Here is a 23,458-nt window from a genome sequence, read left to right as displayed (position 1 = left end):
AGTTTGCAGTGTGATGTGACTGAAGTTCTAAATTGAAAAAGACCTGGATTGTTTGTTAAGTCTCTCATCTTTTGGAATGACCATGTTGGTTTCGGTTCTTTCATGTGTAAATCTCAGAACTTTTGTTTTTCAAAGTTACATTCTCAAGTGAATTTTAACAATATGTGCTGTGTAGGCCCACATAATGGATTGAAGGTGTGAGGTGCCCTGTGTGAGGCTGTCTGTGCCCCAATCTTCAGACTGATTCTATTTCTAAAAATGTTTTCAGAAATGCATTATCTAAGCCGACATGGCACTTATTGTGAAAGTTCACTTGTAACTTTTCAAAAAAAGTTCTGGGATTTCAACATGAAAGAACTGAAACCAACATGGTCATTCTAAAAGATGAGAGACTTAATAAACAATCCATGTCTTTTTCAATATAGAATTTCAGTTAAATCACACTGTAAACATTTGCTATAAATTCTGTGTCTTACGATCTTATACTCCACAACCACCTGATGAAGGAGCAGCGCTCTGAAAGCTAGTGTGCTTCCAATTAAACCTGTTGGACTATAACCTGGTGTTGTGTGATTTTCAACAGATTTGGAAGGTACTGTTGAAAAAGACTTGCCTAGGCTTTATAGAGCACTTTCCAGATAGTACATACTGCTGCTCCTGTGCATCAGTGGAGGGATGGGTGAATCTTAAAGATAGTGAATGGGATTCCAATTGTTTTGGAATCATCTGCACTGTCAGACTACACCGACAGGTGGTGAGAACTCCAATCACATTCATATTGTCAATATTGAGCTAGCTTTGGAGAGTCAAGAGATGAGTTACCCTGGATAGTTATCTCCAACCTGCTGTTCGAACCATGGATGGTCCAGTTCAGTTGTTGGTCAGTTGATGGGAGAAGGAGTTGAAGAAGTCATTCAGTGGTGACAAAGCCATTGACTGTAGAAGCAAGATGGCTATTTTCTTCTTTGTTGTAGATTATCATTGCCCAAAACTTGTCTTGTGCAGTTCACCTTCTCTTAGTCCCTAACCTGTAGACTATGACACCTCAAGTGTTTGATTACTAAGTGATGAAGGTTTCTGTCTCTATCACCCTTGCAGAACCTCAGCACTCTCTCATCATGTCAGGATGTCTTTTTACCACTTTGTGTGATTATTCCAGGGTACTCCCAGGAAGCTGTCTGTCCTTCACTTTCTGTAAACCTGACTTCATTGGGAATGCTACTACTTGTAACTTAGACATATAATAAATCCCTACACTCATATCTGCCCACCCCTGGCCATGACCTGCATTCCCACCTAGTCTAGTAAAGCCTCAATTTTAAAATTCTTGTCATTTCTTTCAAATCGGCCATGACCTTTGCATTTCCTAAGTGTTATATCTTGCATCAGCTCTTCAATCTCCTTGCTCCTTCCATTCTCATCTCTTGTGTGACCCTGGTTTTCATTGCTCCACCATTAGTGATTCATAGAATCATAGAATCCCGACAATGTGGAAACTTACCATTTGGCCCAACAAGTCCACACTCACCCTCTGAAGAGTATCCTACCCAGACCTATTGCCCTACCTTATTACTCTACATTTCCCCTGACTAATGCACCTAAACTACACATCCCTGAACACTATGGGCAATTTAGCTTGGCCAATTCACATAACCTGCACATCCTTGGACTGTGGGAGGTAACCAAAGCACCCGGAGGAAATCCACGTGGACACGGGGAGAATGTGCAAGTTCCATTGTCCCATCAGCTGCTTTTGTCCCAAGTCCTGAATTAATCTCCATAAACCTCCCTGTCTCCCTACCTTTCTTTCTGAATGGGTGTACTCTTTAAACCTTCAGTCTTCTATGGTTTCATGCCAAATCTTATTTGATAATATTCTCACAGAGTGTATTGCAGTGTTCTCAACATTTATAGATTAAAGTTGTTGGTGTACCCTAAAGGATCCTTGATGTTTTAGAGAGTAACTGCAGAAGTCGATCCAGAGCTAATTCTGAATTTGTACATTAAAAGAATTTGAAAACCTTTTCTGTTTCACTTCCTACTTTGATATTGTTAAAACACTTTTGAGTTTGAGTTTGATTTATTGTTGTCACAAAAAGAGATCAAAATTAACATTTGAGAGGTTCTGATAGTTTCTCTTGGCTTAATAACTTGGTTGAACTCACTCTCCTCCATAATGTGAAGCTTCTTGTCAGACGCAGACCATGAGCAGCTACTTTGAACAGGAGAAGCAATCATTTCCTTTGCTATGTCCCCCCTGCTGATGCCGAGAAAAGGTGGCATCTCATCCAAAGAAGGTGCAGATTTAGATTTAGATTTATTGCCAAATGTATACAAAGAATACAGGAAAAGGAATTTTCACATATTATATGCCAGTGTTGTCATGCTCCAGCATCATCTTGAAACACTGAATACAATGCAAGATTTTACTGCAGCAGAGTTCACTTTTTCCTGTTCTTCTTGTTCCTACTCCGCTGTTTCTCCAGTTGCTTCTTACATTCGCCAGGGTCTCTGTAACAGGCTCCGGGGTCTCTGTAACAGGCTCCAGAGTCTCTGTAACAGGCTCCAGGGTCTCTGTAACAGGCTCCGGGGTCTCTGTAACAGGCTCCGGGGTCTCAGTAACAGGCTCCGGGGTGTCTGTAACAGGCTCCGGGGTGTCTGTAACATGCTCCGGGGTCTCTGTAACAGGCTCCTGGGTCCCTGTAACAGGCTCCGGGGTCCCTGTAACAGGCTCCGGGGTGCCTGTAACAGGCTCCGGGGTCTCTGTAACAGGCTCCGGGGTCCCTGTAACAGGCTCCGGGGTCCCTGTAACAGGCTCCGGGGTGTCTGTAACAGGTTCCGGGGTCTCTGTAACAGGCTCCGGGGTCTCTGTAACATGCTCCGGGGTGTCTGTAACATGCTCCGGGGTTCTGTAACAGGCCCTGGGGTCCCTGTAACAGGCTCCGAGGTCCCTGTAACAGGCTACGGGGTCTCTAACAGGCTCCGGGGTCCCTGTAACAGGCTCCGGGGTGTCTGTAACAGGCTCCGGGGTCCCTGTAACAGGCTCCGGGGTCCCTGTAACAGGCTCCGGGGTCCCTGTAACAGGCTCCGGGGTCTCTGTAACAGGCTCCGGGGTCTCTAACAGGCTCCGGGGTCCCTGTAACAGGCTCCGGGGTCTCTGTAACAGGCTCCGGGGTCTCTGTAACAGGCTCCTGGGTCCCTGTAACAGGTTCCGGGGTCTCTATAACAGGTTCCGGGGTCTCTGTAACAGGCTCCGGGGTCTCTGTAACAGGCTCCGGGGTCCCTGTAACAGTCTCCGGGGTCTCTGTAACAGGCTCCGGGGTGTCTGTAGCAGGCTCCGGGGTCCCTGTAACAGGCTACGGGGTCTCTAACAGGCTCCGGGGTCTCTGTAACAGGCTCTGGGGTCTCTTTAACAGGCTCCGGGGTGTCTGTAACAGGCTCCGGGGTCTCTGTAACAGGCTCCAGGGTCTTTGTAACTGTCCCAGGGGTCTCTGTAACGGGCCCCAAGGTCTCTGAAACAGACTCCAGGGTCTCTGTAACAGGTGCCAGGGTCACTGTAACAGGCGCCTGCGTCTCGGTAATGGGCTCCGGGGTCCCTGTAACAGGTTCCGGGGTCTCTGTAACAGGCTCCGGGGTCTCTGTAACAGGCTCTGGGGTCTCTGTAACAGGCGCCGGGGTCTCTGTAACAGGCGCCGGGGTCTCTGTAACAGGCGCCAGGGTCTCTGTAACAGGCTCCGGGGTCCCTGTAACAGGTTCCGGGGTGTCTGTAACAGGTTCCGGGGTCTCTGTAACGGGCTCTGGTGTCTCTGTAACAGGCTCCGGGGTCTCTGTAACAGGTGCCAGAGTCTCTGTAACAGTTGCCGTGGTCTCCGTAATGTGCTCTAGGGTCTCTGTAACAGGCTCCGGGGTCTCCGTAATGGGCTCTAGGGTCTCTGGACAAGTTAGGTGAATGGGCAGATGCATGGCAGATGCAGTTTAATGTGGATAAATGTCTGGTTATCCACTTTGGTGGCAAGAACAGGAAGGCAGATTACTACCTCAATGGTATCAAATTAGGTAAAGGGGCTGTTCAGAGAGATCTGGGTGTTCTTGTCCACCAGTCAATGAAGGCAAGCATGCAGGTACAGCAGGTCGTGAAGAAGGCTAATAGCATGCTGGCCTTCATAACAAGAGGGATTGAGTATAGAAGCAAAGAGGTGCTTCTGCAGCTGTACAGGGCCCTGGTGAGACCACACCTGGAGTACTGTGTGCAGTTCTGGTCTCCAAATTTGAGGAAAGACATTCTGGCTATTGAGGGAGTGCAGCGTAGGTTCACGAGGTCAATTCCTGGAATGGCAGGATTGCCTTACACGGAAAGACTGAAGCGACTGGGCTTGTATACCCTTGAGTTTAGAAGACTGAGAGGGGATCTGATTGAAACGTATAGGCTTATGAAAGGACTGGACACTCTGGCAGGAGGGAACATATTTCCGTTGATGGGGGAGTGCCGAACCAGAGGACACAACTTAAAAATACGGGGTAGACCATTTAGGACAGAGATGAGGAGAAACTACTTCACCCAGAGAGTGGTGGCTGTGTGGAATGCTCTGCCCCAGAGGGCAGTGGAGGCCCAGTCTCTGGATTGTTTTAAGAAAGAATTGGATAGAGCTCTTAAAGATAGTGGAGTCAAGGGGTATGGAGATAAGGCTGGAACAGGATACTAATTAGGAATGATCAGCCATGATCATATTGAATGGCGGTGCAGGCTCGAAGGGCAGAATGGCCTACTCCTGCATCTATTGTCTATTGTCTATTGTCTATTGTCTATTGTCTGTAACAGGCGTCGGGGTCTCTGTAACAGGTGCCGGAGTCTCTGTAACAGGCTCCGGGGTCTCCGTAATGGGCTCTATGGTCTCTGTAACAGGCGTCGGGGTCTCTGTAACAGGTGCCGGAGTCTCTGTAACAGTTGCCGTGGTCTCCGTAATGGGCTCTAGGGTCTCTGTAACAGGCTCCGGGGTCTCCGTAATGGGCTCTAGGGTCTCTGTAACAGGCGCCGGGGTCTCTGTAACAGGTGCCGGGGTCTCTGTAACAGGTGCCGGGGTCTCTGTAATAGGCTCCGGGGTCTCTGTAACAGGCGCCGGGGTCTCTGTAACAGGCTCCGGGGTCTCCGTAATGGGCTCTAGGGTCTCTGTAACAGGCGCCGGGGTCTTTGTAACAGGTGCCGGGGTCTCTGTAATAGGCTCCAGGGTCTCCATAACAGGCTCTGAGGTCTCTGTAACAGGCTCTGAGGTCTCTGTAACAGGCTCTGAGGTCTCTGTAACAGGCTCCGTGGTCTCTGTAACAGGCTCCGGGGTCTCTGTAACAGGCCCTGGGGTCTCTGTAACAGGCCCTGGGGTCTCTGTAACAGGCGCCAGGGTCTCTGTAACAGCTGCTGGGGTCTCTCTAATATGCACCGGGGTCTGTGTAACGGGCTCGAGGGTCTTTGTAACGGGCTCTGGTGTCTCTGTAACAGGCTCTGGGGTCTCTGTAATGGACTCCAGGGTCTCAGTAACAGGCTCTGGGGTCTTGTTTCTGGCCCTCTGCTGCCACCACTCCTGCAACCTCTGGGTCCGAGCCTGAGCCATAGACCTTTGGACATGTGGGTTTTGTATCTCCTGTTCCCCATCCGATGTTGTTGCTGGTCATTGGTTGTTGGGGCCCTCCACTGTCCCTTCCACCTCCAAGTGGCTGGGCCTAGCTGCAGACCTGGACCCGAAGCCCTGAGGACTGGGCGGATATCAGGCAGGGCCTGCTCCTCGGTGTAAGACCCCAGGTTGGGGTGGAGCCGCTGTTGGTGGCTTCCTCCTTCACCCACCACTCTCCAGGCTTTAAAGAAAAGGAAAAAGGAAAGAAAAAGAGCAACAGCGAAAAGAAGAAGGAGAAAGGGGAAAGAAAGCAGACGGGAGTGAACGAGCCCCGGATTCAGCCATTGCTACTCCACCGCCATTGAGTTTCATCATATATGTTTTAGGGGAGACAATGGCCTCGTGGTATTGTCACTGAAATGTTACTCTGGAGACCCAGGCAACGTCCCTGAGGTAACAGTGGCTGAAGGACCTGAACTTAAGGGAATTTATATTTGCCAGGATTTGGTGTTGGAGAGACTGTTAGGTCTGAAGGTTGATAAGTCCCCGGGGCCTGATGGTCTACATCCCAGGGTACTGAAGGAGGTGGCTCGAGAAATCGTGGATGCGTTGGTGATTATTTTCCAGAGTTTGATAGATTCGGGATCAGTTCCTGTGGATTAGAGGGTGGCAATTGTTGTAACACTTTTTAAGAAAGGTGGGGAGAGAAAGCAGGAAATTATAGATCAGTTAGTCTGACCTCAGTGGTGGGAAAGATGCTGGAGTCTATTATGTAGGATAAAATTATGACACATCTGGATAGTAGTAACAGGATAGGTCAGAGTCAGCATGGATTTATGAAGGGGAAATCATGCTTGACTAATCTTCTGGAATTTTTTGAGCATGTAACTCTGAAGATGGATGAGGGAGATCCAGTCGATGTAGTGTACCTGGACTTTCAAAAAGCTTTTGATAAAGTCCCACATAGGAGGTTAGTGAGCAAAATTAGGGCGCATGGTACTGGGGGCAAAGTACTAACTTGGATTGAAAGTTGGTTGGCTGATAGGAAACAAAGTAGTGATAAACGGCTCCATTTTGGAATGGCAGGCAGTGACCAGTGAGGTACCGCAAGGATCAGTACCGAGACCACAGCTTTTTACAATATATGTTAATGATATAGAAGATGGTATTAGCAATAGCATTAACAAATTTGCTTAAGATACTAAGATGGGTGGCAGGGTGAAATGTGATGAGGATGTTAGGAGATTACAGGGTGACCTGGACAAATTAGGTGAGTGGTCAGATGCATGGCAGATGCAGTTTAATGTGGATAAATGTATGGTTATCCACTTTGATGGCAAAAACACAAAGGCAGATTACTACCTAAATGGAATCAATTTAGGTAAAGGGGCAGTACAGAGAGATCTGGGTGTTCTTGTACACCAGTCAATGAAGGTAAGCATGCAGATACAGCAGGTAGTGAAGAAGGCTAATAGCATGCTGGCCTTCATAACAAGAGTGATTGAGTATAGAAGCAAAGAGGTTCTGCAGCTGTACAGGGCCCTAGTGCGACCACACCTGGAGTATTGTGTGCAGTTCTGGTCTCCAAATTTGAGGAAAGACATTCTGGCTATTGAGCATAGGTTCACGAGGTCAATTCCTGGAATGGCGGGATTACCTTACACTGAAAGACTGGAGCGACTGGGCTTGTATACCCTTGAGCTTAGAAGACTGAGAGGTGATCTGATTGAGACATATAAGATTATTAAAGGATTGGACACTCTGGAAGCAGGAAACATGTTCCCCCTGATGGGTGAGTGCCGGACCAGAGGACACATCTTAAAAATACGGGGTGGACCATTTAGGACAGAGATGAGGAGAAACTTCTTCACCCAGAGATTGGTGGGCTGTGTGGAATGCTCTGCCCCAGAGGGTAGTGGAGGCCCAGTCTCTGGATTAATTTAAGAAAGAGTTGGATAGAGCTCTCAAGGATAGTGGAATCAAGGGTTATGGAGATAAGGCAGGACTGATTAAGGATGATCAGCTGTGATCGTATTGAATGGTGGTGCAGGCTCGAAGGGCAGAATGGCCTATTCCTGCACCTGTTGTCTATTGTCTATTGTTCTGGAGACCTGGGTTCAAATCCTGTCACGGCAGATGGTGGAATTTGAATTCAATAAAGAATCTGGAATTGAAAATTTAATGATAACTGTGTATTGATTGTCAGGAAAAGCCCATCTGGTTCGCTCGTGTCCTTTAGGGATGGAAATCTGCCATTTTTACCTGGTCTGGCCAACATACGACTCCAGACCCACAGGAATGTTGTTGACTCTTGATTGCCCTCTGGGAGGTAAGGGATGGATAGTAAATGCTGCCTGAGCCAGTGATGCCCTCGTTCCCTTGAATAAACAATGCAATACACAGCTGTTGAATTGATTATGACCCCTGTTCCTTTGAATAATAAAAATGAAGCTGGCTGAAGCCCACCAAATTAATCAGCTTTCTGTTTCTTGCTGGTTGATCGTTAGTGCTGTCAGTTTGTGGCCTAGTATGGAAACAGACTGGTTTCTATCTTCATTGGTGATTCTATGGAATGCATCAAGACAGCATGTTATCCAAAAGTAATTGGTACGCTTTGAGAGATTGCTTTTACTAACTTTCGGAAATGGAAAAGAAATGGTTCTGTCATCCTGCACAGCTCTTTTGTTGCTAGTTACTCATGAGGCTAAACAAAAAAGGACTCTTGTCGGCAACTCAGTAATTAGTACGTATTGTTCCTCATTTGTCAATTTCGATTATCCAAGTCAGCTCTAGTTCCGTTAAGTTGTTGTCTTCCATAGTTATGGTGAAAAAGTGATAATACATTGGAGGAGAGTCTTAAGTATTTCCATAGGTGTGAAAGTTCCTAACCTTCCATAACTTGATTAATAGGAATCAATAAAGTGGTATTTTTAATAAAAGGGGATATTTGTTTGTGATCGTCAATGCTGACGAGTTTGTATGGTATTTAGGGTATGTTCATGACTGTACTGCAGTTCAATTTTAACATTGGTTGATGTATCAAAGGATGAGATTTGAGAGAGCACACTGTAATGATTGTGGATCATGACCCTGGATTACCTCTGGATGTACTGAACTTTTAATTACAATTTGTGTTATTTTTACAAAGGATATATAGCCATAGGATTGCTACAGATGTAAATTCACTTGTCTGGAGAGGAATTCTGGAATGTTGTACCTATGGACAGGCAGGGTATATTCAAATGGAAAGACTAAAAAGGAGGAGGTAATGAGAGACTGACTATAAAACCCTCTCAGCAGAAGGGCCATCTCCTGCAAACAAGTTTGTGTTTTGTCCTTCCAGCAAAACGCAAAAGTAATGGAGTTAAAAGTGAGCTTCATCCCTGGTCTGTGTGTTATAGAGTCATAGAGTCAAAGAGATGTGCAGCACAGAAACAGATACTTTGGTTCAACTCGTCCATGCCGATCGGATATCCCAACCCAATCTAGTCCCACCTGGCCCATATCTCTCTAAACCCTTCCTATTCATATACCCATCCAAATGCCTTTTAAATGTTGCAATTGTACTAGCCTCCACCACTTCATCTGGCAGCTCATTCCATACACACCCCACCCTCTATGTGAAAAAGTTGCCCCTTAGGTCTTTTTTATATCTTTCCCCTCTCACTCTAAACCTATTCCCTCTAGTTCTGGACTTCCTACCCATGCCCCCACATGATTTTATAAACCTCTATAAGGTTACCCCTCAGCCTCCGACATTCCAGGGAAAGCATTCCTCGTCTATTCAACCTCTCCCTATAGCTCAAATCCTCAAATCCTGGCAACATCCTTGTAAATCTTTTCTGAAACCTTTCAAGTTTCACAACATCTTTCCGATTGGAAGGAGAGCAGAATTGCATGCAATATTCCAAAAGTGGCCTAACCAATGTCCTGTACAGCTGCAACATGACCTCCCAAACTCCTGTACTTAATACTCTGACCAATAAAGGAAGTTTTAGTGTCATAGTGAGTCATAGAGTCATGGAGAAAAAGTCTGCATCTCCACTCATCCCACTCTCCAGCACGTACCCCATAGCACTGAATATTGTGACACTTCAAGCACTCTTCCATGTACTTGGAAAAGATTGTGAAGTTTACCACCTTTATTACTCCTCCACAGGCAGTGCATTCCAGATTGCTGCCATCCTCCGGGTAAAAAGGTGTAACCTTACCTCAGTACAAGCTTATCTCATTGCAACCTTTCTTCATTGCAATCTCACCTCATTACAAACTTACCTCATGACAACCCTACCTCATTACAACCATACCTCATTACAACCTTACTTCATGACAAACTTACCTCATTTCAACAATACCTCATTACAACCTTACCTCATTACAAACTTAACGATGTCCTCCATTTGTAACCTTCATTGTATTATCTCAGTGCTAATTAAAATAAGAAATATTACAGTAAAAATAATGGCTTGTATGTTAATAGTATTGAACTACAATGTGTGCAGTGTAAATGCATGAACGCTCTGACTGCAGCTGCCCATCACCTCTGGTCATTTCTCGTTCTTTAATTTACTTCAAGATCTTAATTGCCTGACACAAAAAATACATTTTGATAGTGAGCTGAAGGAACAGCCATTTGACACAATAAGTGCAGTATCCCCATATTTCAGAGGCAAGAATCAGGCATTTGTAACACAACGGGATCATCAACCTATCAGTCAAACAGTGAAAAAGCTCTCCAAACCATCATATATTATGTTACATGACAACAATTTTGGGGAAACGGTTAAAGGTCAATTAAGAGGAGTGTTGATTGAAAATAATGTCGTGTCCTTGCAGTGCTTGTGTTTCACTGAGTCAGTCTGGAAAGTTATTAAATATATGAAGAAATAATATACATTCACCTATATGCACGCACATGCATACATACGTACATAAGAAATAAGCTCAATGAATATAAAGGATAGTGTAGGTTGTGAACAGGTTCCATTTTGGAGTCTGTCTTCAATTTTGTGTGCCATCTGGAACCCAATGCAGAACAATTTGGATGTTGGATCTTTAAAATTATGGCTTGAATGAAATATGAGGGTTCATAAGTCAGACATCCATGACCCCCTGTATAAGTACTAAAACCTGAAGACCATAAGGCATAGGAGGAGAAGTAGGCCATTCAGCCCATTGAGTCTGCTCTGCCGTTCCGTGAGATCATGGCTGATCTGATTATCCACATCTCCACTTTCGTCCCTTTTCCCTCTAAGTGCTGGTTGCCTTAATGATTATAAATCTTGTCTCTATCAGCCTTGTTGATACTTCATGGCACAGCCATCTATGGTAAAGAATTCCACTGATTCACTTCCCTCTGAAAGAAGAAATGCCTCCTTGTCTCCAGATTAAACGTGGGACTGCTCATTCTGAGATTATACCTTCTGGTCCAAGACTCTCCTATGAGGGGAAACAACCTTTCCACATCTGTCCTGTCAAGTCCCTGAAGAAGTACTGTATTCATTTGCATTGTTTTGTGCCAGTGGGTTTTAGTTAAAAGGAATCTATTGTCTATTTTATTCAATCTGAATTCCGTCAAGGGGGTGGTGGTGAGGTTTGCTTTGGAGATCTGACGGCCTGCTGTTGGATTTCAACTGTTCGTGCAGTGCAAATCATTCTCATACGTCTAATAGCTGTTGCTGCCTTTCAAATGAAAGGAAAATTGGAAGATGCGGGGCTGGTATTTCTCAACTGCCTCTTCATGTGAAAACACACAAATTCATGTTCCACTGCACCACTCTGTTTTCCACTTCATATTCTGATAACCATAGGAGCAGAAGTAGGCCATGACGTCTGCTCCACCATTCCATCAGATCATGGCGGATCTGATAATCCCCAGTTCTACTTTTTGGCCTTTCACCCTCAACCAGTTATTCCCTGATTGGTTAAATATCTATCTTTCTCACCTTTGAAAATACCTAATGACCTGACCGCGATATGTTGCCCAGATCATGCAATTATGCATGGTTTTAAAAACAAACTCTGAGGTTGCAAGAAATCCACTTCCTGAACTAATGTGAGAGGTAGCAGCTCCAGCTCTTAGTTCCAATTCCACATATAGGCTATCGGCTTAATTTAACATAAGGACAGATCTTACAAGCATCTCAAGACATATATCAGCAGCAAAATTCTTCAAGGAGATGTAGATGCAAAAGCAATCTCCAGCTGCTTATTAAAAAAACCTGGCTACTATGTTTCATGGTTTAAAATAAGCAACTTAATTCTGATTCTCTTTATACTCACTTCAGGGGCAATTAGGGATGGGCAATAAGTACTGACATTGTTGGAGTCACCAATATTCCGTGAAAGAATTAAAACTGAATCTCAGAACCATGACATGGCTTATTTCTTATTATAGAACCACAGAGTCATACAATATGGAAACAGACCTTTCGGTCCAACCAGTCCATGCCAAACATAATCCCAAACTAAACGAGTCCTACCCACCTGGTACTGGCCCATATCCCTCCAAACCTTTCCTGTTCAAGTATCTATCCAAATGTCTTTTATACAATGTAATTGTGCCCACATCCACCACTTCCTCAGGAAGTTCATTCCCTGGGAATCACTTTCTATGTAAAAAAAGTTACCTCTCATGTCTTTTTTAAATCTCTCTCCTCCCACCTTAAAATGCAGCCTTTCAACCTCAAAACATTCAAACGTGTAGGTGCCTACTTTACAAGTACCTGTTTTACATTGTCTGCCTCAGTCTGGATGGCGTTTCTGACCCCTCACCTCCATTTCTCAGTTTGAACCAAAGTAACAAAATAGAGCTAACAGAGATGTCTTCTTCAACACTGTGCTTACTACAATTCTTATTTTTCCGATTAAATCAAAAGAAGTAGAAAAATTAAATAAGATTCAAAACGCTTCCGGCCACCTTGTTAGATATGGTTGGTCAATCAGGCGAATAGCTTATTCAAGAAAATAGTGGTCCTATAAATAGTGTGCAAGGATCAAAAAAAGCACAAATGTTTTTATTTCTAATTCACACAGTAAGGGTCTCTGATAGATTGTGATTGCTGATATAAATTCACTTATTTGGCTCCTTCTAAAAGGTGACCCTTGTTGTCCACCTCACCTTATAAAATAGTTTTACAGTTGGCGAGCATACAGTAACAGTGTAAAAATGATGATAAATGCATTACTAGTGCACTTTAGAGGTTATTTCACACGTTGTATTTCCCATTAAACTCCACCAGCTAGGTTAAGTATAATAGCATCTTGGGACACTGCAGACAAGTGAGACAGCTGGTGTATTCTGTGGAGTTCAACAAAGGTCAGGAGCAAAGCAGCAGGAAAATGAGACTATTTAATTTAGACTGCTAAAATAGTACTATTTTACACAGAATATTAAGGCAAGCTCCAAAGGAAGACAGCTTGGAGGTGCAAACTGATAAAGCTGTCTGAATCATTAGGGAAATGGATGCCACCAGAGACTTCACTGACCTTGGGCAATAGAAAGGACGTGTATGTTTTTGTGTGTGTGTCCACATCCATGTCCATGTGTGTGTCAGTCCTTCCATCCGTGTGTGTGTGTGTGTGTGTGTGTGTGTGTGTATATCAGGTCAATCTCCATGTCCCCCGCCATTCAGTTTCCTGTTGTTCGTTGTTCGTCTCCATCCAGGCTTACAGAAACAGAAAACTACAGTGAGATGGGATAATTAGAGGGTGGAAAGAGAGAACAGCCAAAGTGGTATATTTTGCAACATCAAGCTTGAAAGACCTGAATTTGTTGCAGAGTGTTAAGTCTGGGAAATAATATTGGGCACTGCACAAACAGCTTGATGTGAATTAATAGGCAGGAACAGGAATGGAAATGAGTTTTCACAGTCCATCGAGCATGACATGCCAGCCACTGGCAGTGCCACCACTAGCCAAGCACCCAAACGAAATGCCCACAGGCTATGGCTAATCCTGATATTGGAAAAAAGGTGTTAGCTCATGGAGGATAATGGGTAGTTGAGGTGAGGACTGCTCTTAACATCACAGGAACATGTCTGTTCTTCCTGGATCCACAAGAACTGGTGAACAATCAAACCCTAATAGGTTCCTTCAGCTCATGTCACACACCTGTTTTACATACATCAGGTGACTGACATGTGTCAGTCTGCTTGTGCTTGTGATCTTGAAAACAAAAAAGGGTCCAACATTGAGTGGTAGGACTAACAAGGGTGGCATGGTAGCACAGTGGTTAGCACTGGTACCCCGCAGCACCAGGGATCCATTGGTGTTCCAGCCTCGGCAGACTGTGTAGAGCTTGCACATTCTCCCTGTGTCTGTGTAGGTTTCCTCCCACTGTCCAAAGATGTGCAGGCTTAGAGGATCAATCACGCAGTGGTGGTTAGGGATGTGCAGGCTAGGTGGCTTAGCCATGTGGAATTATGGGATAGGATGTGATCGTCTTTGGAGAATATTCAATTGGTCGAATAGTCTCTTTCTGCAAGATGAAGATTCGATGAACCGCTGTAACATTTCATCCTCTGTAAAACTGGCCTTCTTTTTGCTGATTGCCAAAATAAATTTACCTGGTTATGTCTGCTTTTAATTTTAATGTTAACCGTGTAATCATCTGGTGCAAATGGATGATATGAGCAATGTGTTTCTCTTTCATCATTCATTGATTATATTCTTTCCTTTGACAGGAGCTAGTGGGGAGTAACCCTCCTCAGAGAAATTGGAAAGGAATTGCAATCGCACTTCTGGTTATCCTGGTTATCTGCTCACTGATTGTTACCTCGGTTATCCTTCTAACTGAACGTAAGCAACTTCATGATTTAATTTCTTTGAAAGAATTTAACAGTTTGGAACCAAAATATTGGACCACGTGGAACTCATCATTGACATGATGACCAGATGGCCAAATTGGGAGGAGTAGAGTGGTGCTGGAAAAGCACAGCAGGTCAGGCAGCATCCGAGGAGCAGGAAAATCGATGTTTCGGGCAAAAGCCCTTCATCAGCCTTACCTGATCTGACCTGCAATGCTTTTCCAGCACGACTCTAATCTTGACTCTAATCTCCAGCATCTGCAGTACCCACTTTTGCCACATTGGGAGGAGTACGCAAGTCTCTTTTAAGCTTTTTTCATGGCATCTGGGGATTGTAGACCAGTATTTGTGGCCCATCCATAATTGATGCGATTTAGATTTGATTTATTATTACTTAGGTACAGTGAAAAGTTTTGTTTTGCGTGCAGTTCAGGCAGATCATACCGCATTAAGTGTATGAGAGCGAGGAATTCAGGTCTTTCAGCCCACAATGTTGTGCCGAGGATTGTTCCTAATCGAAAATAAAATAACCTAACCGATGCAACCCTCAATTCACTGCTGTCCATGTGCATATCCAGCAGTCGCTTAAATGTCCCTAATGACTCTGCTTCCACCACCACCGCTGGCAATACCTTCCATGTGTTCACAAATCTCTGTATAAAGAACCTACCTCTGACATCTCCTCTATACGTTCCCCATAATATCTTAAAACTATGACCCCTCGTGCCAGACAATCCTCCCCTGGGAAAAGAGAAAAGTCCAAACTTAGTCAACCTCTCTTCTTAAGACTATCCCTCCAGTCCAGGTAACATTCTGGTAAAATGCGCATCAGCCATGATTGAATGGCGGAGTGGACTCGATGGGCCGAATGGCCTTACTTCCACTCCTATGTCTTATGGTCTTATGGTCTTAAACCTTCTTTGTACCCTCTCCAAAGCCTCCGTATCTTTTCTATAATAGGGCACCCAGAACTTGAGACAATATTCCAAGTGCGGTCTCACCAGGGTCTTGTAGAGCTGCAGCAAAACCTTGTGGCTCTTAAACTTGAACCCCCTATTAATAAAAGTGAGAACACCATATGCTTTCCAAATAACCCTATCTACTTGGATGACAACTTTGAGGCATCTATGCACTTAAATACCAAGACCCCTCTGTTCCTCCACATTGCCAAGAATCCTGTCTTTAATCCTATATTCAGCATTCAAGTTTGACCTTCCAAAATGCATCACTTCGCTTTTATCCAGGTTGAACTCCATCTGCCATTTCTCAGCCCAGCTCTGCATCCTGTCTATATTGAGCTTCAGCCTGCAATACCCTTCTATACTATCAACGGCACCTCCAAACTTTGTATCATTGGCAAATTTACCAACCCACTCCTCAACCTCTTCATCCAAGTCATTTATAAAAACTACAAAGAACAGAGGCCCAAGAACAGAGCCCTGCGGGACACCACTCACACTGTCCTCCAGGCAGAATACTTTCCATCTACAACCACTCTCTGCCTTCTGTCAGCCAACCAATTCCGAATCCAGATAGCCAAATCTCCCTGTATCCCATGCCTCCTGATTTTATGAATGAGCCTACCATGGGGAACCTTATCAAATTCCTTGCTGAAGTCCATATACACCACATCCACTGCTCAAAATTTGTCAACCTGCCTTGCCACCTCCTCAGAGAACTCAATAAGATTTGTGAGGCATGACCTGCCCCTCACAAAGCCATGCTGACTGCCTTTAATCACGCTATGATTTTCCAAATAGCCATAAATCCTATCCCTCAGAATTCTTTCCAAAACCTTGCTGACCACAGATGTAAGACTGACGGGTCTGTATTTGCCAGGGATTTCTCTATTCCCCTTCTTGAAATGAGGAACAACATTCGCCTCCCTCCAGTCCTCGGGTACTACTCCCGTGGAGAGTGAGGAGGCCAGAGGCTTAGCAACCTCCTTTCTCACTTCCTGGAGGAACCTAGGATAAATCTGATGCACAATGAGTGAGATCAACATTAATCTTAAAATTTGAGGGGTCATTTCAAAAGTCCAATAACAACATGGAAGAAGCTGTTCTTGAATCTACTCAGGTGTGTACAAAATTCTATATCTTCTGCCTGACAGAAGAGGATGGAAGAGCGTATAATTGAGGTGGGAGGAGTCTTTGATTATGTGGGAAACATGGATGGACTTAGTGGATGGAAGGTTGGTTATCATGATGGGCTGGGCTGCCTTCACAACTCTCTTCTAGCTTCTTGCAGTCTTGGGAAAAACAGTTGACAGACCACACAGTGATGCATCCAGATAGGATGCTTTCTATGGTTCATCTATAAAAATTAGTAAGATTGTCCTGGACTAGGTGGTTTTGAACTGCCTCTTGAATTGCTGCGGTCCCGGGCTAGTATTCCTGGGCCTAATGTTCTTTTTAATACTCACACAGAACTGCAGATGCTGGAAATTCAGAACAAAAACAACGAGTGCTGGAGAAACTCCACAGGTCTGGCAGCACCTGTAGGGAGAAAAACTGAGTTAATATTTTGAGTCCACTTACCCTATATCAATACACACTCAATTTGCTGGGCTCTGTTTTCCTGTTGACAACTACTGGCAGACCTGCCAAGTTTCTCCAATAATCTTTGTTTTTGTTTGAATGTCCCGTGGACTTGGGTTTGAGTGGCAGATGGTGAAATGTAAATTCAGTAAATATCTGGAATTAAAAAGCTAGATTGCTGACAACCATGTAGCCATTGTCATAAAATTCTATTTGGTTCATTGAAGCCATTTAGGGATAGAAGTCTGCCATCCTTACTTGGTCTGGTTCACAGGTAACTCCAGACTCACAGCAAGGTGGTTGATTATTAACTGCCTTCCAAAATGGCCTAGTAGTGTGAAAGTGCTATGAATAAGTAACAACATACTGCATGAGCAAATGGTTTTTAGAATGGTGCAGAGTTCCAAAGAACCAGTGGAAGATTTATGGCCTTCGAATCTAACAACTTTCGGTTTTATATTGACATCAAACACCTCATTGATCCCAGTGCTAAATTTGTGGGATGCTTTCTCTTTTGTGCAAATCCATAGAATCTCTACAGTGTGGAAGTACTCCATTCAGCCCATCGAGTCCACACTATGAAAATGCGTGTATGGGTGGTCAAGGCCATCTATAGAAGGCAATGATCAAGAAATCCAATGGGGAATTTAGAATGAACATCTTTACCCAGAGAGTGGTGAGAATGTGAAATTCCTTGGCAAAGGGAGTGGTTGCAGGAATAAAATGGATGCATCTCAGAGGAGGTTAGACACGCACATGTAGGAGAAAGGAAGAATCGATTGCGATAATCGATTCAGATGAGTGAAGATGGAAGGAAGCTGGTGTGAAGCATAGGCATCAGCTAGGTAAATGCGTCAAATAGTCAGTTTCTGTGCCATAGGTCCTGTGTAAATCTATGTGACTCTGTGGTTAACACTGTAGGGACCTAGTTTCATTCTACTCTTGGGTGACTGTGTGGAGTTTGCACATTCTCATTGTGTCTGTGCAAGTTTCTTCCCACAGTCCACAGGTGTGCAGTTTAGGTGGATTGGCTATGTTACATTGTTCCTGGTGTCCCGGGATATGCAGGCTAGGTGGCTTAGCTGTGGGAAATGCAGGGGTAGGTCGGGGGGTGGGTGTGGGAGGAATGCTCTTTGCAGGGTTGGTGTGAACTCAATGGGTATACTGGTCTGCTTCCACAATATAGATGATTCCATGTATAAAATAAATTACTTTTCAGCAACGTGACAATTGTTATGTTGACCAAGGCAACAAGACTATAGCGTCCATGAAGAGCAAATATAAATGAGTGTAAAGAAGAATTGTTCTGGTTGTTATATGTAAAAAGCAAAAATATATCTCAAGATGCTCAAATTGTCGCAGCCAAGGAATCATTTTGGTAAAAATTGTATTTTGGCCAAACAAACAAGGCAGGACTTATACAGTTAATGGTAGGGCTCTGGGTCCTGTTGTTGAACAGAGAGACAGAGGGGTTCAGGTACATATTTCTTTGAAATTTGCATCACTGGTGGGCAGGGTGGTTAAGAAGACGTTGAGCATACTTGCCTTCATTGCTCAGACCATTGAATACAGGAGTTGTGATGTCACGTTGAGTTTGTGCAGGACTTTGGTGAGGCCACTTTCGGGATACTGTGTACAATTCTGGTCACCCTGCTATAGGAAGGATATTATCAAATTGGAGAGGGTTCAGAAAAGATTTACCAGAGTGTTGCCTGTAGAGAGTTTGAGTTACAAGAAGTGTCTGGATAGGCTGGAACCTTTTTCACCAGAGCGTAGGAGATTGAGGGGGTGACTTTATTGAGGATTATGAAATCACAAGGGGCATAAATAAGGTGAATAGCAAAGGTCTTTTCCTTAGGGTGGGGGAGTTCAAAACTAGGGGGCATACTTTTAAGAAGAGAAAGATTTAAAAGGGACCTGAGGAACAACTTTTTCACGCAGAGAGTGGTTCATATGTGGAATGAACTGCCAGAGGAAGTGGAACATGCAGGTGCACTTGCAACATTTAAAAAAAATTGGATAGGTGTGTGAATAGGAACAGTGTAGAGGGATATGGGCCAAATGCAGGCATTTGGTCAAAATTGATGAGATGGATTGAAGGGTCAGTTTCTGTGTTGTATGGCTCTATGACTCTATGAATCATTCCTTAGTGTGTAGTCATTGTCAACACACAAGCAGATATGGTAGTTAGTGAACACACAGCAGTGCTCCTTACGCACAGCAGGGAGGTTCATGACCAGTTTTGTCTGGGTGAGGGCTCAGCAGAGCTTCTCTGCTGCTCTTTGAGTAGTATCACAAGGCACTGAACAAATAGACAGGATACTGGTTTACTGTCTCAACTGCACACATTCCTTCATCTTTTCTTCAAATCCTGAAGCAGGCTCAGGACTCATGATATTTTGTAAATGTGTTACTGCTGAGCCAAACTGAATTTTATTTAGAATGCATTCGCGACATGACTAGAGACAATTAATGATTTGGATGAGGGAACTGGTGGCATTCTAGCGAAGTTTGCCGATGATACGAAGTTAGGTGGACAGGCAGGTAGTACTGAGGAAGTGGGGAGGCTACAGAAGGATCTAGAGAGGTTGGGAGAGTGGTCCAGGAAATGGCTGATGGAATTTAACGTGAGCAAGTGTGAGGTCTTGCACTTTGGCAAAAAGAATAAAAGCATGGACTACTTTCTAAATGGTGAGAAAATTAATAAAGCCAAAGCACAAAGGGATCTGGGAGTGCTAGTCCAGGATTCTCTAAAGGTAAACATGCAGGTTGAGTCCGTGATTAAGAAAGCGAATGCAATGTTGTCTCTTATCTCAAGAGGGTTGGAATATAAAAGCAGAGATGTACTACTAAGACTTTATAAAGCTCTGGTTAGGCCCCATTTGGAGCACTGTGTCCAGTTTTGGTCCCCACACCTCAGGAAGGACATACTGGCACTGGAACGTGTCCAGCGGAGATTCACACGGATGATCCCTGGAATGACAGGTCTAGCATATGAGGAACGGCTGAGGATACTGGGATTGTATGCGTTGGAGTTTAGAAGATTAAGGGGAGACTTAATAGAGACGTACAAAATAATACATGGCTTGGAAAAGGTGGATGCTAGGAAATTGTTTCCGTTAGACGAGGAGACTAGGACCCGTGGACACAGCCTTCGAATTAGAGGGGGTCATTTCAGAACAGAAATGCGGAGACATTTCTTCAGCCAGAGAGTGGTGGGCCTGTGGAATTCATTGCCACGGAGTGCAGTGGAAGCCGGGACACTAAATGTCTTCAAGGCCGAGATTGATAGATTCTTGTGGTCTAGAGGAATTAAGGGCTACGGGGAGAACGCTGGTTAGTGGAGCTGAAATGCGCATCAGCCATGATTGAATGGCGGAGTGGACTCGATGGGCTGAATGGCCTTACTTCCACTCCTATGTCTTATGGTCTTATGGTCTTGTGGACAACTGGAGCAATTTGCTCTCCCTGCTTTTTCCTCCTCTCCTCTTTATAGGATCTTGAGAATCTTTCGGTAATGTTCTTGGTTTGTGGTGTGATGAAGTGTCAGCATTTCTGAGAACACAGGATCCTCAGCAGTTATGCACCAAAAAGTCCATCTCGCAGCGATGAGATGAAGTCCCAATATCCCATTTCAAGTGTTAATCGTTAGCAAGGGCATAAGGAGAAACTACTACTGGACCTTATACACCCTCTGGAGATGGCAGATTGCCCCCAGTTTAAAGACTGGTCTGAAAGATAGCACTGGTAGTCTGCACTTCACTGAAGAACCAGTGTAGATTTTGAGTTCCAGTTACTGGGGGTGGGTTTGAACCCAGAGCCTTCTGATTCAGAGGCATAATTGCTCTATCGCTGCACTAATGCTGACTTCTAACCCAGTTTGCTACAAAAGTGTAGGTTCAGGCTGAAGCATCTGTTTGCTGTGATATTTGTTTGCAAAAGCACTTCACAGAAATTTCCATTCAGTCCGTCATGTCTGCACCAGCTCTAGACTAGTTTCCTGCCTTTTCACCAAATCACTGCACACACTTCAATCTGAACAACCATCCAATGCACTCTCAAATGCCTCAATTGAACCTGCTTCCACCACATTTCCAATCAATACATTCCATACCCTAACCAGTCACTGTGTGGAAATGTGTTTTGCTTCATTTGCACATCATTTTAAATCTGTATTCACTCATTCTTGTTTCTTTTACAATGAAAACAGATTCACCCTATCTACTCGTTCCTGTCCATTCATGATTTTAAAAACCTCAATCAGATTTTCTCTTCATCTTTTTCTCTCCAGGGAGTGCAGTCCCAACTTCTTAAATCTATCCTCACAGCTGAGGGGTCTCAAACCTGGTACCATGTTAGTAAATGGTTTCTTCAGTCTGCCCACTGTGGGTGGTATGGTGGCTCAGTGGTTAGCACTGCTGCCTCACAGCAGCAGGAACCTGGGTTCAATTCCCACATTGGGTTACTATCTGTGTGGAGTTTGCATATTCTCACCGTGTTTGTGTGGGCTTGATTGGTTTCCTCCCACAATCTAAAGATGTGCAGGTTAGATGAATTGGCCATTGCTAAACTACCCAAAGTGTTAGGGATAAATGTAGGGGAATGGGTTACTCTTTGGATGGTTGGTGTTGTCTTGTTGGGCCTATTTCCATACTGCAGAGAATCTAATCTACTCTCTCTCTCTCTCTCTCTCCAATAATGCTCCACTATCTTTCCAATTATGTGATACCCACAACTGTTCACAGCACTCCAGCTGAGGCTGAACAAGTTCTGATTTAAAGTTCTAAACTGGAGTAAGGCCAACTTTGACAGTGTGAGGCAAGAACATTCGAAAGTTGATTCAGGGAGCCATTCACAGGGAAAGGGAAAGGGAAAGTGCAAAGTGAGAGGCCTTTAAAATGAGATAATGAGAGTTCAGAGACAGTATGCTCCTGTTAGGGTGAAGGGAAAAGCTGTGAGCTTAGGCAATGCTGAATGACTGGAGAAATTGAGACTCTGGTCAAGATAAAAGGCGGTATATGTCAGGTATAGACAGCTGGGATTGAGTGAATCCTTAGATGAGTAATAAAGGCAGTACGAGTATACTTAAGATGGAAATCAAGAGGGCAAAAAATCTTTGTCAAATAGGGTTAAGGAGAATCCAAACAGATTCTACAGTTACATTAAGGGAAGAAGCGTAACTAGGGAGAGATTAGGGGAGATCCTTTAAAGATCAGCAGGGCATTTATGTGTGGAACCACAGGAGATGGGTGAGACACTAAACATGTATTTCATAGAACATAGAACATAGAACATAGAAAAATACAGCGCAGTACAGGCCCTTTGGCCCTCGATGTTGCGCCTATCCAAGCCCACCTAACCTATACTAGCCCCCATCCAATGCCCGTTTAAATGCCCATAAAGAGGGAGAGTCCACCACTGCTACTGGCAGGGCATTCCATGAACTCACAACTCGCTGAGTAAAGAATCTACCACTAACATCTGTCCTATACTTACCACCCCTTAATTTAAAGCTTTGCCCCCTCGTAATAGATGACTCCATACGTGGAAAAATGTTCTCATGGTCAACCCTATCTAAACCCCTAATCATCTTGTACACCTCTATCAAGTCACCCCTAAACCTTCTTTTCTCCAATGAAAACAGCCCCAAGTGCCTCAGCCTTTCCTCATACGATCTTCCCACCATACCAGGCAACATCCTGGTAAATCTCCTCTGCACCCGTTCCAGTGCCTCCACATCCTTCCTATAGTATGGCGACCAAAACTGCACACAATGCTCCAGATGCAGCCGCACCAGAGTCTTATACAACTGCAACATGACTTCAGGACTCTGGAACTCAATTCCTCTACCAATAAAAGCCAGTACGCCATATGCCTTCTTCACCGCACTATTTACCTGCGTGGCAACTTTCAGAGATCTGTGTACATGGACACCAAGATCCCTCTGCTCATCCACACTACCAAGTATCCGACCATTTGCCCAGTACCCCATCTTCTTGTTACTCTTACCAAAGTGAATCACTTCACACTTAGCTACATTGAACTCCATTTGCCACCTTTCTGTCCAGCTCTGCAGCTTCTCTATATCCCGCTGTAACCTGACACATCCTTCCTCACTGTCAACAACTCCTCCGACTTTCGTATCATCCGCAAACTTGCTCACCCAACCTTCTATCCCCTCCTCCAGGTCATTTATAAAAATAACAAACAGCAATGGTCCCAAAACAGATCCTTGCGGAACACCGCTAGTAACTGCACTCCAAGATGAACCTTTACCATCAGCTACTACCCTCTGTCTTCTTCCAGCCAGCCAATTCCTAATCCAAACCTCCGACTCACCCTCAATGCCATACCTCCGTATTTTTTGCAGTAGCCTACCATGGGGAACCTTATCAAGCGCCTTACTAAAATCCATATATACCACATCTACCGCTTTAATAAGAATTCAATAAGGTCTGTGAGGCACGACCTTCACAAAACCATGCTGACTATCCTTGATCGCATTATT

The 23,458-nt window shown here is 44.4% G+C and overlaps 1 protein-coding gene across 6 annotated transcripts in view; it reads left to right on the top strand.

Annotated features, from left to right (window-relative positions):
- Nucleotides 1-23,458, top strand: part of dpp6a (dipeptidyl-peptidase 6a) — a 1,516,786-nt gene that overhangs the window by 918,397 nt on the left and 574,931 nt on the right. For all 6 annotated transcript variants that reach the window (XM_072576237.1, XM_072576239.1, XM_072576236.1 and 3 more), the window contains exon 2: nucleotides 14,288-14,402. In XM_072576237.1, coding sequence (XP_072432338.1) covers nucleotides 14,288-14,402 — 115 coding nt within the window. The remainder of the gene's footprint in view (nucleotides 1-14,287; nucleotides 14,403-23,458) is intronic.

Source organism: Chiloscyllium punctatum, chromosome 8 (genome assembly GCF_047496795.1).
Source record: "Chiloscyllium punctatum isolate Juve2018m chromosome 8, sChiPun1.3, whole genome shotgun sequence".
Taxonomy (NCBI): domain Eukaryota; kingdom Metazoa; phylum Chordata; class Chondrichthyes; order Orectolobiformes; family Hemiscylliidae; genus Chiloscyllium; species Chiloscyllium punctatum.
Note: the sequence above shows the minus strand (reverse complement) of the source record. Positions and strands in the feature narration are given on the sequence as shown.